The sequence below is a fragment of the Sceloporus undulatus genome, chromosome 6 (genome assembly GCF_019175285.1).
Source record: "Sceloporus undulatus isolate JIND9_A2432 ecotype Alabama chromosome 6, SceUnd_v1.1, whole genome shotgun sequence".
Taxonomy (NCBI): Eukaryota; Metazoa; Chordata; class Lepidosauria; order Squamata; family Phrynosomatidae; genus Sceloporus; species Sceloporus undulatus.
The window spans coordinates 157,789,788-157,804,974 of NC_056527.1; the positions used below are offsets into that span (position 1 = coordinate 157,789,788).

Here is a 15,187-nt window from a genome sequence, read left to right on the forward strand (position 1 = left end):
AGAAGGATGGTTACTGTATAAGCCCAGAAACAATTTTCTTTACTTAGAAATGGAAGCACTGTAAAACTCAACCAAGTCTTCAAGTGGCCTTGAAACCAATGTTTCAGTACATCTTGATACCAACCTTTTACTCTATCATTATCTCACACCTTGAATGTCCTCCCGCAATCCCCTTCCTCTGGGTCTAGTCCAGAGCTGGGAAAAATACTTTTCTTGGATCACAACTCCCCAAATCTCACAGTAAACACAGAATCATAGAATCTTAGAGTTGGGAGGGACCACAAAGGCCATCTAACTTAACACCCTACCATGCAGGAATACATAACTAAAGCACTCATGGAAGATGCTCATCTAACCTCTGTTTAAAGGCATTCAAAAATGGAAAGTCTATCACCCTTTGAGGCATTCCACTATCAAACCACTCTTACAGTGAAGAAATCTGGCCACTGGTCCTACAAATGACTCCATTCTGGGAGCTGTAATTCAGAAAAGTAACTCACCTCTTTGCAGGACAGATTTACAGTATCTAATAAAGATCCATGAAAGCATCTCCTTCAAGTGAATGAAACTGTACTTGTGACAGTTTCTTAAAACATGGACATTTGCCAGAGGTAAAAGGAACATTTCTCTACCTCAGAGCAATCAACAGCAATTCCTTGTTTACTTACCCTAAAATGATCTAATAAAATTTCATTATGCTACAGCCAAAATAACGCCTAACTAGCACAAAACTTAGAAATGTTCTTGTTTTCAACCAGAATCCCCCAATCAGCATGGCCAGTGGCCATGGCAGCCAAGGGCTTTGAGGAGTTGCAATCCAAAAAAGTAAGTTTTCTAAGCAAAGGGCCTAATGTGGCACCTGTACACTGCATAACATGCATTGTTGGTATACAAGGACAGGCCAAACAATGTCTAGCACAAACCTACCTCCCATCAGACCACTTGACTATCCGTGCATTGCTTTCACGAACCTCGTTCCCTTCATCATCTCTGCGAGTTCTCCAGCGTATCGTGTTCTCTACCTGTCAGTACATAGCAAGTTACCATGATTAGATACATTTTGAGAATAAAATTGCTAAGCTGAATTGTGCAAGGCTGGGTAAACGTAGTTGGCAAACATACCATGAATAATTTGTCTGACTATTGGTTAAGTTCATATTTACAATATTAGCCAGCTGCAATGTGGCAGTGGCTTGAATCATCTGCAAACAGCCAACGCAGGGTCCATGAGACAGAAAGGGAGCCTGGAAAACTGGGAGGAGAGAGAACTCCCTAATGTCAGCTAAGTCACTGAATGACTCCACCATGAAAATGAAATGCAAACTGATTACTGTTTTCTTTCTCAGACTCTCTTCAGTACCTGCTCTCTGAAGATAAATCAGTGTTTCCGTAAACCATCTGAGATGTGGTGGATCACCAGCTCATTTTTCCCAGTCTGCCAGAGACCAGCAAAAATACTTGGGCCTATTGGCTACAACTGTTTTATTCTTTCTTTCCTGCAAACCTGCAGTGGACCAACAGCCAAGGGCTTGCAGAACAGCACCATTCCACTGACCACCAGTTTGAGTAGCACTGATATAAAGCATGAATCTCAAAACTGGATTTGATCTCAAGAATAACAATGGTGCATGTGTACACAGACACCCCTACGTATGCTGGAGGAACAGAATTTCAAATCATACCTTCAGTTTTAACCTTGTTCTGCCTTCTTCATCAAGCATCTCTTCATCTTCAAATTCATCTTCATAATACTGAGGATCAAAAGGTCTGCAATAAAATTCAGAATGTTAAGAGCAGCTCTGCCATACCAGGCCAAAGACTCTATCTCATCCAGCACCCCATTTTCTACAGTGGCCAATCTCATGCCTCAGGAGAAGCCCACAAGCAGGACTTGAGAGCAGTAGTCTTCTTTGGTCATTGTTTCTCAAGAACTAATATTCTGTTACATCCTGTCCTTATTCAAGCATGCTGCAAATGTGGAGAATGAGCACACAAAGAGGGGGGCATGTTGAACTTGTTCTCCTCTGTTACTGATTCTATTATCTCCTCCTCTCCTTGTGTGGGGAGTGACCTTCTGAAGTGGAAAGCAACTACAAAGAGAGGGGGGCTCTCCTTTTTAGAAACTCACCAGGAGGCAGGGCTAACACTTTATCCATCATATGTATCTATTCCTCTATAGCAATCAAGACTAATTACTTCCAATAGCCTTATCCTCCATGAATCTTTCTACTCCTCCCTCTAAATATTTAAGTTGGAAGTCACACTCATTTCTTGTGAGGATCCCTCACAGGGAAGGGTGGGCAAATGCCAGGAGTCAGGCTCCCAACTCACTTGGAGAACCTTTCCAAGCACCATATTTGCTGTAGCAGTAGTGGTGGGTGTGGTGGTGGGGGAATGAAATTTTGCTTTCAAAAGTTGCTGTGTGCTCCCCAGGCATCTGTGACAAGTGGAATTGTGCTTCCGGAAGGATTCTTGAAAGGCTTGTTTTGAAAGGAAAATGGCCAATGGGTTTTTGGGTGTTATTGCTTTTGTCATAATAGATGGGTGGAGACAGATACTGTGGGCTCACACACAGTTCACATATTGTCCATCTTTGCAACAGGGCAATAGTTTACCAGACAAATTGTCCATTTGATGCAAAACTGTTTTTTAATGAAAAATATATCAATAGGTCTGTCTTGTCATTATTTTTCTATGGCTGGTGGGATTGTGTTCCCCCATGAAGTAAGAGGCTAAACTGGTGGAAGTACTGATATAGAAAGGGTCTCTCAAGTTACGTTTTTCACACAAAAGTGTAGAGTGGCATTATGGTTCACATCTGTGCCTCTCTTTATATCTATGGGCAGGAAAGAATCAAAATTTTCTCCATTAGAAAACTTGGATAATCCTTTGTATCAAGACAACCTCTGTCTCAAAATTTCTCAAAATGAGTTTCCCTGGCTGAATTTTATTTATTGACTGACTGATTTAACACTGCATAGCAACTGCCGATCATGTATGAAAATTATTGTTACGGTTTCTCTGGTAAAAGATTCATTTCTGAATTACAACTAGAATCTGTTGCAACTCTTCCCCCCCCCCCCTCCAACCTCTGGCTCATTCTCTCCATATCTTATAGCTGCCTTCCTGGAATGATAGATCAATTGAACTACAACTCCCACAATCCCCAGCCAGCATGACTAATGGTTAGGAATGTGAAACAACTGAAGCTGTTAGCCCGCCCCCCCAAAAAATACCCTACCCACAAAAGGGCCTATCTAAGAGTTGGCTACTATAATTTTTTTCATGGAAACCAGAGATGTTTACTTTCAGGTTTGTGCATATGATACCTTGGTGGTCCCCCCTCCTTACCTGGGTTCCACACTGAGGAAATTGGGAAGCTTCACAAAGTACAAATCATTTCCCAAATCTGTATTTACTTTTGGAATTTCTACTTCTATTCGTGTTTCTGGAATAGGTTCCTCCTCCTGCTGATCCTCATTCAGTCCATTTTCATCCTAATGAAATAGAGACAAAAAGTAAATTATTGTGCATGTTGGTTGGCCCCATAAAGGTATCATTGTTCAGATGTTTTTGGATTTGCTATACGGCCAACACAGCTACACCTAGATGCTTTTTGGATTTCAAGATACCGCATTTTAGCCATCACAGGGGAAGAGAGAGCCAGTGCACTGGGACTTTGCCATCTGAGGCTTCTGCCTCCAACAAAGGTAAAGCATTTTTTTTCCTGATATTGGCACTGATTGGCATGCTTTACCACCACACCATCTAAAGTTTTCCAGATGCAAAACATGAAGACTTCTTGAGAAATTCAGTGTTCTCTATCTACAAAGGAGCCTGTGGCTTCACAAAAGAAGGAAACATGCTAGATTCCAAGGAAACACGTTCATTGAATTGCAAATGGACATTAAATTTCCTTGACTTTAAAAATCTACCAGTGACCACATGGCCAAAAAGGGTGAGGTACCAACCTGCAGATAGCCTTCCCTACCATCTGAAGTAAGACCAGAGACAGAAAATGCAGGCCCATGACTAACATGTTCAATTTTTTTCTCCTGTTTGCCTGATGAAGAAGCCAACGTGACTTCAAAAGCTTGCAAAATGTAATTGTGAATTTTGGTAGGCCCAATAAAGGTATCACTGTTTGGATGTAATTATATAAGGAATAGGAAGACTTCCATGATGTGTTCTGTACTTTCCTTAAGAACCTTATGTATGTAATGAAACACATCATGTATAAGAATATATTTGTTTTCTTCTTCCCTCCTCACCCCTTCTTCTTTCTCTCTCATGTCTTTTACATCATAAGCCTGCAGGCAAGGACTGTCTTATTGGGCAGACCATGCTGCTTGTGAAATGCTCTGGCAAATCTTTTTGGCTGAAGAGTGAAGTAAATGTTTTATAAATAATTATTCTTAGCTTACCAATGGTATGCACGAATAACAGTGAAAATTTCTAGAGACAAAAGAAAATAGATGATGTCTTGCAACAGACTTTTAGCACAGTGAACTTTACAGGGGAAGCAATCTTATTTTTTTCTCATTTAGAGAGGATGCAATTAATACAGTTAACAGTCTGCTTTGTATTAAGAAAAGGAACATAGAAATGTAGTAGGATGGCAAAAGAAAAACAGAGTACGCAATTCCTCTGCCAATTCACTAGGCTTCTATTCCTGCCATGGAATAAGTGAAGCCTCTTCTTTTGTAACCAGTGGAAAGCTAAACAGGTTAGCAACAGAGAGACAGATTACTTTGTCATTCCTTTTACCATCTCTTACTTGCTTGGTAAGTTTTCCACAAATTTTCTTCTGACTTTCTGATCACCTGTGGCAACCAAATGAGTAGTTAAATCCAAGATGCCTCTTATTCGGAAGAATATGAGTCCTTATAGCTTGATTCCACGTACATTTCATAGAATCATAGAATCATAGAGTTGGAAGAGACCACTAGGGCCATCCAGTCCAACCCCCTGCCATGCAGGAAATCCAAATCAAAGCATCCCTGACAGATGGCCATCCAGCCTCTGTTTAAAGACCTCCAAGGAAGGAGACTCTATCACCCTCCGAGGGAGTGCATTCCACTGTCGAACAGCCCTTACTGTCAGGAAGTTCCTCCTAATGTTCAGGTGGAATCTCTTTTCCTGTAGCTTGCATCCATTGTTCCGGGTCCTGTTTTCTGGAGCAGCAGAAAACAAGCTTGCTCCCTCCTCAATATGACATCCTCTCAAATATTTAAACAGGGCTATCATATCACCTCTTAACCTTCTTTTCTCCAGGCTAAACATCCCCAGCTCCCTGAGTCGTTCCTCATAGGGCATGGTTTCCAGACCCTTCACCATTTTTGTCGCCCTCCTTTGGACACGCTCCAGTTTCTCAATGTCCTTTCTGAATTGTGGTGCCCAGAACTGGACACAATATTCTAGGTGGGGCCTGACCGGAGCAGAATACAGTGGCACTATTACTTCTCTTGATCTAGACACTATACTTCTATTGATGCAGCCTAAAACAGCATTGGCCTTTTTAGCTGCCGCATCACACTGTTCACTCATGTTCAACTTGTGGTCTACTTGGACTCCTAGATCCCTTTCACACGTAGTTTCTTTCAGCCAGGTGTCACCCATCCTATATCTGTGCATTTTATTTTTCTGCCCTAAGTGCAATACCTTACATTTCTCCATGTTGAATTTCATTTTGTTAGCTTTGGCCCAGCTTTCTAGTCTATTCAGGTCATTTTGAATCTTGATCCTGTCCTCTGAGGTATTAGCTATTCCCCCTAATTTGGTGTCATCTGCAAATTTGATAAGTATGCTCCCAATTCTGTCATCCAGGTCATTGATAAAGATGTTGAATAGCACTGGGCCCAGGACAGAGCCCTGTGGGACCCCACTGGTCACTTCTCTCCAGGATGAAAAGGAGCCATTGTTGAGCACCTTTTGGGTTCGGCCGGTCAACCAATTACAGATCCATGTAACAGTTCCTTTGTCTAGCCCACATTTTTCCAGCTTGTTTGCAAGTATGTCATGGGAAACCTTGTCAAAGGCCTTACTGAAATCAAGATATACTATATCCACAGCATTCCCTTCATCTACCAAGCTGGTAATTTTATCAAAGAAAGAGATCAGGTTTGTCTGGCATGACTTGTTTCTCTGAAACCCATGTTGACTTTTTGTGATTATGGCATTGCCTTCTAGATGTTCACAGACTCTCTGTTTAATGATCTGCTCCAGAATCTTTCCTAGTACTGATGTCAGACTAACTGGACGATAATTGTTGGGATCCTCTTTTTTCCCCTTTTTGAAGATGGGGACAACGTTTGCCCTCCGCCAGTCTGCTGGGATCTCTCCTGTTTTCCAGGAGTTTTCAAAGATTATTGCCAATGGCTCTGATATTACATTTGCCAGTTCTTTTAATACCCTTGGATGGAGTTCATCTGGTCCAGGAGACTTAAATTCATTTAGATTAATAAAGTGTTCCTCTACTATCTCTTTACTTATTCTGTGCTGAAATTCCCCTATTCTGTCCTCTGCTCCATTATCCTCAGGTTGAGCACCCTTTTCTTTTTCTGAGAAGACTGAGGCAAAGAAGGTGTTGAGTAATTCTGCCTTTTCTCTGTCTTCTGTTAGCATTTTGCCATCTTCTCCACGAAGTGGCCCTACTGTTTCCCTCTTCTTCCTCTTGCTGCGGACATATCCAAAAAAGCCCTTTTTATTGTTCTTAACCTCTCTAGCAAGCCTGAGTTCATTCTGCGCTTTAGCTTTTCTGACTTTACCCCTACACATGCCTGCTATTTCTTTGAATTCCTTTTTTGTGATTTCCTCCTTTTTCCATTTCTTATACATGTTCCGTTTCAAACTTAGCTCGGTTGAAAGTTCCTTAGTCATCCATCCTGGTTTCTTGAGACACCTCCCGTTTTTCTTTCTCACTGGAACTGTTTGAAATTGTGCCTTCAGTATCTCTCTTTTGAGAAACTTCCATCCGTCCTGAATTCCTTTATTTTTTAGTATTTCTGACCATGGAATCGCTCTCAATACTTCTCTAAGTTTACTGAAATCCGCTCTCCTAAAGTCTAGGATGCGTGTCTGACTATGCCTGGCTTCACCTTTCCACTGTATTACAAACTCCAGGAGAACATGGTCACTTCCACCTAATGATCCCACCACTTGCACCCCATTAACCAAGTCATCCTTGTTGGTTAGGATCAGATCTAAAATAGCTGACCCCCTTGTTGCCTCTTCCACCTTTTGGACCATGAAATTGTCTTCCAGGCAAGTGAGGAATTTGCTAGGCCTTGAGGGTTTTGCTGAGTTTGACTTCCAGCAAATATCAGGATAGTTGAAGTCGCCCATCACTATTACATCTCTCTTTTCTGACTGTGTGGTCATCTGTTCTAGAAAGATATCATCCAATTCCTCCGTCTGACTTGGGGGTCTGTAGTGGACTCCCACCGTAACATCCTTGTTGTTTCTCTCCCCTTTGATTCTTATCCAGATGCTCTCCACCTGGCTTCCATGATTGATGTCCAGGATCTCTTCACTGGTGTAAATATCTCTGACATATAGTGCTATTCCTCCTCCTTTCTTATTTGGCCTATTTCTCTTAATAAGGTTATACCCCTCTATTTCCACATTCCAATCATGAGACTCATCCCACCAGGTTTCAGTGATGCCTATTATATCATATTTGCTTTGTTGTACTAGGAGTTCGAGTTCATCTTGCTTATTTCCCATGCTCTGTGCATTAGTGTAGAGACATCGCAGACCATGGTTCCCTTTTACTTGCTGCCTGTGCAAGTTTTTTTGCCTTCCACTGTTGGGTCCTTGCACTGTTTGCCTTGTCTCCTCTATGTCAGTTTGACTATTTTCGCCATCCCTTTCGCCTTCCTTAATATTGCCTCCCTTCCCCTCGGAACTCAGTTTAAAGCTCTCCTGATCAAGTTCTTGAGACTGTTGGCAAAAACATTTCTTCTAACTGGCGTGAGATGCAACCCGTCTGTTGCAAGAAGTCCCTCCTCATGGAACCGCAGCCCATGATCGAAGAATCCAAATCCTTCTCGGCGGCACCATCTGCGAAGCCAGTTGTTCACATCTGCGATTTTCCTCTCCCTTCCTGGACCATGCCCTTCAACTGGCAGAAGAGACGAGATGACAACCTGTACATCCATTCCTTTCAGCTTCCTACCAAGCGTCTCGTAATCCCTTTTGATGTTCTGAATGCTGTGTCTTGCAGTATCATTAGTTCCCACGTGGACCAAAAGGAAGGGATATTGGTCAGAAGGCTTGACCAGTCTTGTCAGCCTCTCTGTCACATCACAGATCTTTGCACCTGGAAGACAACACACCTCTCGAGACATCTTGTCAGGCCTACAAATCACTGCTTCTGTACCCCTCAGCAAGGAGTCCCCCACTACGACCACACGCCTCCTCCTAGGCTTAGCAGCGACTGTTCCCTCGGGTGGGACTCTCAGGCTCCCCTGCTCTGTCCCTGAAGTCTGTCCATGCTGCTCTTCTTCATCCTCCTTGATAAGGGAAAGAGCTTCAAATCGATTCTCTAGCTGCAAACTCCCCGAACAATTCCTTCTTGGCTTACTTCTCTTTGTGACATTCCTCCAGCTGTCTGCCTCCTCTGTTTGGCAAGTGACCTCTTCCACCCTAGCATTTTCCTCTGCGTGGTACTCATCCAAGATGGTTAGTTCTATTGTGTCCAGAAAATCCTCATTTACTTGGAAGATTCTGCTGAATCCAAAGATTCACTTGCTCCCAAACAAGTGCCTAGGGAGGGAGCCCAAGAGAAGGAAAATGCTGTACCTTGTGCTATGCATTCCTTAGCTAAACATACATATGTAACAATGCTCAAAGAGATAGCTCTACTTTTAGGCAGTCTGAGGCCTAAAACAGATGGGCCAAAGGAAGTGGCTTCAGGCCACTTTGGGGGTCTGGCATTTACATGATGCATGCCTCCAAAGTGACTGGAAACCACTCTGAGGCTGTCAAAGACAGCCTGAAGCCGCCACAAAAAGGAGCTGTTTAAATCTGGCTCCTGACAGTGGCCGGTGGTGGTGGCCCACTTTGGAAGTGGGCTGTGTGGTCACCGCAGTCCTGGCTCCATTACAGCCTCTGGCTGCTCCTTCTGGGCCATCTGCTTTGTCCCTGAGACAACCACTTCAGGTGGATGTTAGAGGGCTGGAGCAACAACTTCTGAGTCCCAAGTATTTCCCTCTCTTAGAGGACAGAACTGTGCATGTCACATGGTGAGTCCTCTTATCATCTCAAATAGGCTGCTACCCTCAGATAGTTTGACTTGTTTCAGACAGTAAAATATTTTGGTCCAGGCTAATACTTTGGTCTAACCCTTCTTGATGGGATCAAGGATTACTCCAGCACTTTTATTCAGTTAGATCAAGAAAATCTATTAAATGGTGAATCTATCAAAACCTTCATAGTCAAACAGTCAGCTTGAGGTACAAGGTTACATCTCATACAGAGTTGATACTACTAACAAGACAGAGCATCATGACTTTAAGAGTCACTTTAAACTACTGTACTGCAAAGTACTTACAATAGGCTGCCCAGGAGTTGGAGGCTTGTCTTCCCCATCACTCCCTGAAGATATGTCATCTGCCCCTCCAAAAAGATCCATGGCATCCCTGTTATCTTGCCCAAAGAACAAGACACAAGCAATATTACTTTGACTTGTCCAGATCTATAGGTTATGTTAGGAAGGAGGACAGCCATAGTGATATTTCAAAAAAGAGACCTTATGAAGAAACATTATACAGCATTACAAGGGTAATTAATGCTATATAACAATACACAGAAAAAATATGTAGAAAATCAAAGACAATAGATAGAGTAATGAAGCAATGAAGAGGTCTGTGTTCAGATTAATAAACCCAAGCTCAAATCTCAAGTCAGACACAAAGTTTACTGTGTAACTGTGGGCTTGTTTCTCTCCTTCTCAATGTCTAATCTACCTTACAGGATTGTTGTGAGGCTTAATAATCGTGTTATTTGCTGCATTTATATATTTTATTACAATTGCACCCAATGGATGCAAAATTTGGTACTGGTCCTTGGAATGGAAAACAGTATAGTGCGCCCGCACCATACAAGGCTTTCAGCTTATGCTGAAGCCGTGCGGCAAAAGTGAGAATGGTTCACATGGCCACACGATCCCCATTATATCAAATGGGGCTCAAGCATATGCGCTTTTTGCCTTACACAAGGGGCGGCATGGAATGGGTCCCCTGTGTAAGTAAGGGCCGACTGTAATTGCCAGTCTTCCACGAAATATAGCCTGAGAACCCCAGTAGACATGATTCTGCCCCATCCCATTTATCCAAACAACAATGACTCTAAGATGTAGCTTAGGGTATGAGACAAGAGAAAACTCCTAGGAAGAAGAGGAGAACAATAAAATATGTGTGTGTACACACATGCACACACACAGGATAGTCATAACTAAAATCAACCAGGGCCTCCAAAGATTTATAAAACAACACAGTGCCAATCCAATTTCAGCAGAAGTGGGAAAGTGCCCCACAGGCTACATGCAACCGCCAAGGCATTTTTGTGAGACCCAAGGGTTAAAAAGTGTTTTTCACAATTATCCCTTCCAAATGCTTCTATGGGGCATAGGGTACTTTTTTGATATTTTAAGTATCTTCCTGGCCATACAGGTTTGGGAAAGTCCTTTTTAAAAACCATTTCATTTAATAGGAATTGACTTCTCTTCACTTCCTGTTGTAAAAAAGCTCTTGTAGACCTAAAATGCCCCATTACCCCTTAGAGGAAGATCCCATGGGGAGGCTAAAGCAGCTCCCAGACAGTTATTTTTCCCTGAGCTAGTGTTTGATATCTCTCTGAACCTTTCCTGTAAGGAGCAGAGAAGCAATGTCATCCAATGTTGCATTCAAAACTGCCATGACAACACTGGCAGGTGGCTAAAATTAAAATTCAGGCTGACCAAGTCAATTACACAATTTTTGGTGGCAACATTTTGTTTGGCTCCACTGGAGAACATTTGGAGGAGCCTGTAACTACAAATCCCACTTCTGCTTGGTTAAAAAATGAGAAGAGGTGCTGCTTACCTTTTTGTCCTTCTGCATCACTCTCCATTTCAGAATCTGATGCTATTTGTTTCTTGCGCTTCATCTGTGGAACCTCATCGTCACTGTCACTGCCTCTTGCAGACTCTGTGAAAAGAAATACCTAAAATGAGCAATTCCATGGAAATTCCTACAAGAGTACCTGGCACTCACCAGATGTCTTGGACTACTGTCTATGCTGGCTGGGGCTAATGGCAGCTGTAATCCAAAATTTCTGGAAGGTACCTGGTTGCGATTCTATGCTTTCCTATATTGTACCATTTAATAGATAAGTTTACACAATGTATATTATTAACTTGAGGAGAAGTTATGCTGCTCCTACATAAAGAAGCAGTCTGACAAGAGAGAAAGATGTTCAAATCCCTATCCATGAATCACATTTAATGGATAGCTGATTCAGCAGGTTACCATTCCCCCCACATCTAATCTATTTCACTAGGAGGTTATCCACACTGCAGAAATAAGTGACTCACAATATTTTCAGTTTTGTTTTTGCCATAACTAAGGCTGCACTGACAGTGCAAAAATAATCCAGTTTGACACCACTTTAACTGCCATGGCTGGGAATGGTAGTTTTATGAGACATTTAGCCTTCTCTGTCAGAGAGCTCTGGTGCCACCACAAACTACAAATCCCAGAACTGCACAGCACTGAGCCATGGAAGTTAAACTGATGTCAAACTGGATTATTCCTGCAGTGCGAATGCAGCATTAGCGACAGAAAAAAAACAAAACTGAAGATATCATAACTCACTCAGGTTGTAAAACAAACAAAAATATAATCAGCAGTGACATTGAAACCCTATGAATTTCCCTTCGAGAACTGTCCAGTTTACAGTGGGATCATGATAGCCTTATATAACAGGGAGGAAGAAAACTGTATATTAATTTTGAAGATGATAACTAGGTAGTATCTTGCACTAGAGCACCTCATAGTGAACCAGTTGTGCGAATGGTCAGTTGGGATGGGGAATAACAACAAACAACAACAACCTCTTACCTGCTCTCCCCATCGATTGCGGCAGGGAACAACAACAATTAGCAGAAACACTAGATCAGTTAAAACACATCAGTTAAAATTTGGGGGTAATGGTGCAACTTATTTGGATGAGTAAGTCACTGCTCAAATCTCAATCTAGATATTTTTGGTTAGATTTAGATTCTTTTAGTAAGTAAGAATTATGTGTTAGGAGCCTATAAATACATCACCCCCAAACAGCAAAATGCAGTTTGCCAGAAACACTTTAAAATGGTAACTGATATAAATGACTGAATTGAGACCATCAAAACAAATCTTGTGAGATTATATTCTTGAAAGAGTTTATTGAAGGTTAAAATCAAAGATACTGGAACATCTCTCTAAAAATAAAATCAGAGTCCTCATCTAGTATCTTACCTACCTGAGGAAAAAAGCGAATCGCCTCCTGATTTTGGTTAAATGTGCCATCCAATCCTGGAACAGCTTCACTGGCTTCCAGTCTATTTCTGGGCGCAATTCAAGGACTGATTTTGACCCTAAAGCCCTAAACTTGGGTCTCGTGTTGGAAGAAAGGCAGGATATTAAATATATAAGTCTGTTGTTCAAAAGCTAGGATCTCTCAACATCAAGAGTTCTCCAACTACCTGTGACTGAAATGCTACAGCTTTCTCTCATCAACAACAAAGTATTATTATTATTATTATTATTATTATTATTATTAAGCTTTATTTATATAGCGCTGTAAATTTACACAGCACTGTACATAAAATCATAAAATAAAGCTGGAAACCCTTGGAAGACACTGTTGGTCAGGGTGGGCAAAACTGTGCAAGGCTGTTGCCACACTGCAGAATTAATGCAATTTGACAGTGCTTTAATTGCCATGGCTCCATCCAATGGAATCCTGGAATTTGTAGTTTGTTGTAGCACCAGAAATGTCCGACAAAGAAAGCTAAATAGCTCACAAGGCTACAAATCTCAGAATTTCATAGCATTCAGCTATGGCAGTTAAAGCAGTTTCAAACTGCATTAATTCCTCAGTGTAGATACAGTCCTAGATAGACAAGTATCTGATCAAGGACCCTTTCACACTAAACAGTTACTGTGAGGCAATTCCACTTTATCAGCTATGGCTGCATCCTGTAGAATCCTAGGATCTGTAGTTTGGTATGGCATTAGAGCTCTTGGGCTGAGAATTTCAAATACTTCAGGAAACTACACATACTAGGATTTTACAAGATGGAACCAGGGCAGTTAAAATACTATCAAAGTGATATAATTGTGAAAGGGCCCCAAACTGGATTATTCATAGTCCAACTTGACAAAATGTCCCATGGTCATGCTACACTGGGGCATTTGCTCAAGTGAGCCATGCTAAACTGCAAATTCTCTCTCTCACACTTCTTGTACTGTGAAGCTGTCTAGAAAGAAATGCTCCTGGGGAGAGGGGGCTGTGGATCTCTTTATGCCTCTCTTCCCCAATAGTTGATAGCCTACCCAGCCCCATTTCCTAACTAAAGCAAGCAAATGGCTGATGGTGTGTTAGTCACTACTTCTAAGATTCTGACCTTTTTCATGCTGAGACACAGGTAAGAGTGATGCCCAGAATGTGCATCCTCTCCTGGTGACCTAGCACAGCTCCAAACCTGATCCACTCCACTGCAGCGCAAAGCCAGCCTTTCAGTGGGGGAACTTGCACACATGCACAAAGGGAACTCTGGAACGCCTCCTGGGCCCCAACCAACTTAATCCAGCCTTAAGCCTGACAACAGTCTGACCTGGTATATGACAGTGTCCTATGTGATATGTTACAGCTCTTGTCACTGAAGTTATTGTACATAAATTTGTCAAGATGACCAGAAAAACTATACTGGGCTAAGCTTTCCCCAGACCAGTTCCTTCATGATATGTTGGAATACACATCCAATAATCCACGGGACCAGGGGAATGGTGGGAGTTGCCATCAGCAGCATCAGCAAGGTGCTGGGTTTGAGAAAGCTAGGTTAATCATTTATACTTTCAATTTGCCATACCAGATTTATGTTCATGTTCCTCCTCATCCTCTGAAAGCCTGTGCTCATCTTCAGAATGCTGGGGTCTCTCATCCTCTGAGTTCTGCATCTTTTCCTCATCAGAATGCTGTGGCCTTTCATCGTCATCATCATCATCATCTGAATTTTGAGCGTTCTCTTCATCCGAATTCCGGGGTCTTTCATCTTCATCTGAATTCTGTAGCTTTTCCTCGTCAGAGACCTGTGGCCTCTCCTCCTCATCTGAAATGTGCATTTTCTCCTCGTCAGAATTTTGCAGCCTCTCTTTACTGTCTGAAATGGGAGCTCTCTCCTCATCATCAGAGTTCTTCTCTTCATCATCTGAATGTTGCAGCCGCTCTTCGTCTTCCGAGTTCTGGAGCTTTTCATCGTCGTCTGATTGATCGCTTTTGTCTTCCCTTCCCCATTTCTCATCTTCCGAGTGGGCTTTCTCAGATCCTTCTACCTCCGAGTGATGGCTGCCATCCTCCGACCTGTGGTCCTCATCTTCTTCATCATCATGACCAGCTTCTGAACCACTGTGCTGGTCAACATCTGACTGTTCATGATCCTCAGCTTCAGAGTGTCCTGAGCCTTCAGAGTGATTGTAGGATTTTTCTGATCGGTTGTCACTACCACTATGATGAGAAGCACCATCATCTTCACTGTCTTCACCAAATAATTCTTTATTACTGGGTTTCAAAGCCTCCCGATCGTCTTCTCTTTCGCTCTCACTAGCAGAAATATTACTAACGTAACCAGCATTCTCCTGATCAGAATCCGACTCGGAGCCGGAATCAGAATCTGTCAAGCAAAACAAAATATAAAACCACAATATTAACGAGGGGAAGAAAATCAAGTTTTACATCAAATTAATGAAAATATCTTATTGATTCTGTGTTTCTCTCTGAATTAAATGAAATCAGCAGACCAATCAAACAATTTGTTCTAACAGTAATATAGTTGCCCCTCTGTTTTCGTGGGGGATCCGTTCCAGAACCCACCCACCACCGTGAAAATGGAAATCAGCCAAAATCCAAGCCCTATTATTGGCTTGGATGGGAACTCGCAGGGGCA

General features: G+C 42.2%; 1 protein-coding gene across 1 annotated transcript in view; it reads right to left on the reverse strand.

Annotated features, from left to right (window-relative positions):
- LEO1 (LEO1 homolog, Paf1/RNA polymerase II complex component) overlaps positions 1 to 15,187 on the reverse strand; it is a 70,253-nt gene that overhangs the window by 8,391 nt on the left and 46,675 nt on the right. The window contains exons 2-7 of the mRNA XM_042475048.1: positions 14,114 to 14,914; positions 11,085 to 11,189; positions 9,554 to 9,648; positions 3,352 to 3,497; positions 1,683 to 1,767; positions 928 to 1,022 (exon numbers count right to left, since the gene is read on the reverse strand). Of these exons, the coding sequence (XP_042330982.1) occupies positions 928 to 1,022; positions 1,683 to 1,767; positions 3,352 to 3,497; positions 9,554 to 9,648; positions 11,085 to 11,189; positions 14,114 to 14,914 (1,327 nt within the window). The remainder of the gene's footprint in view (positions 1 to 927; positions 1,023 to 1,682; positions 1,768 to 3,351; positions 3,498 to 9,553; positions 9,649 to 11,084; positions 11,190 to 14,113; positions 14,915 to 15,187) is intronic.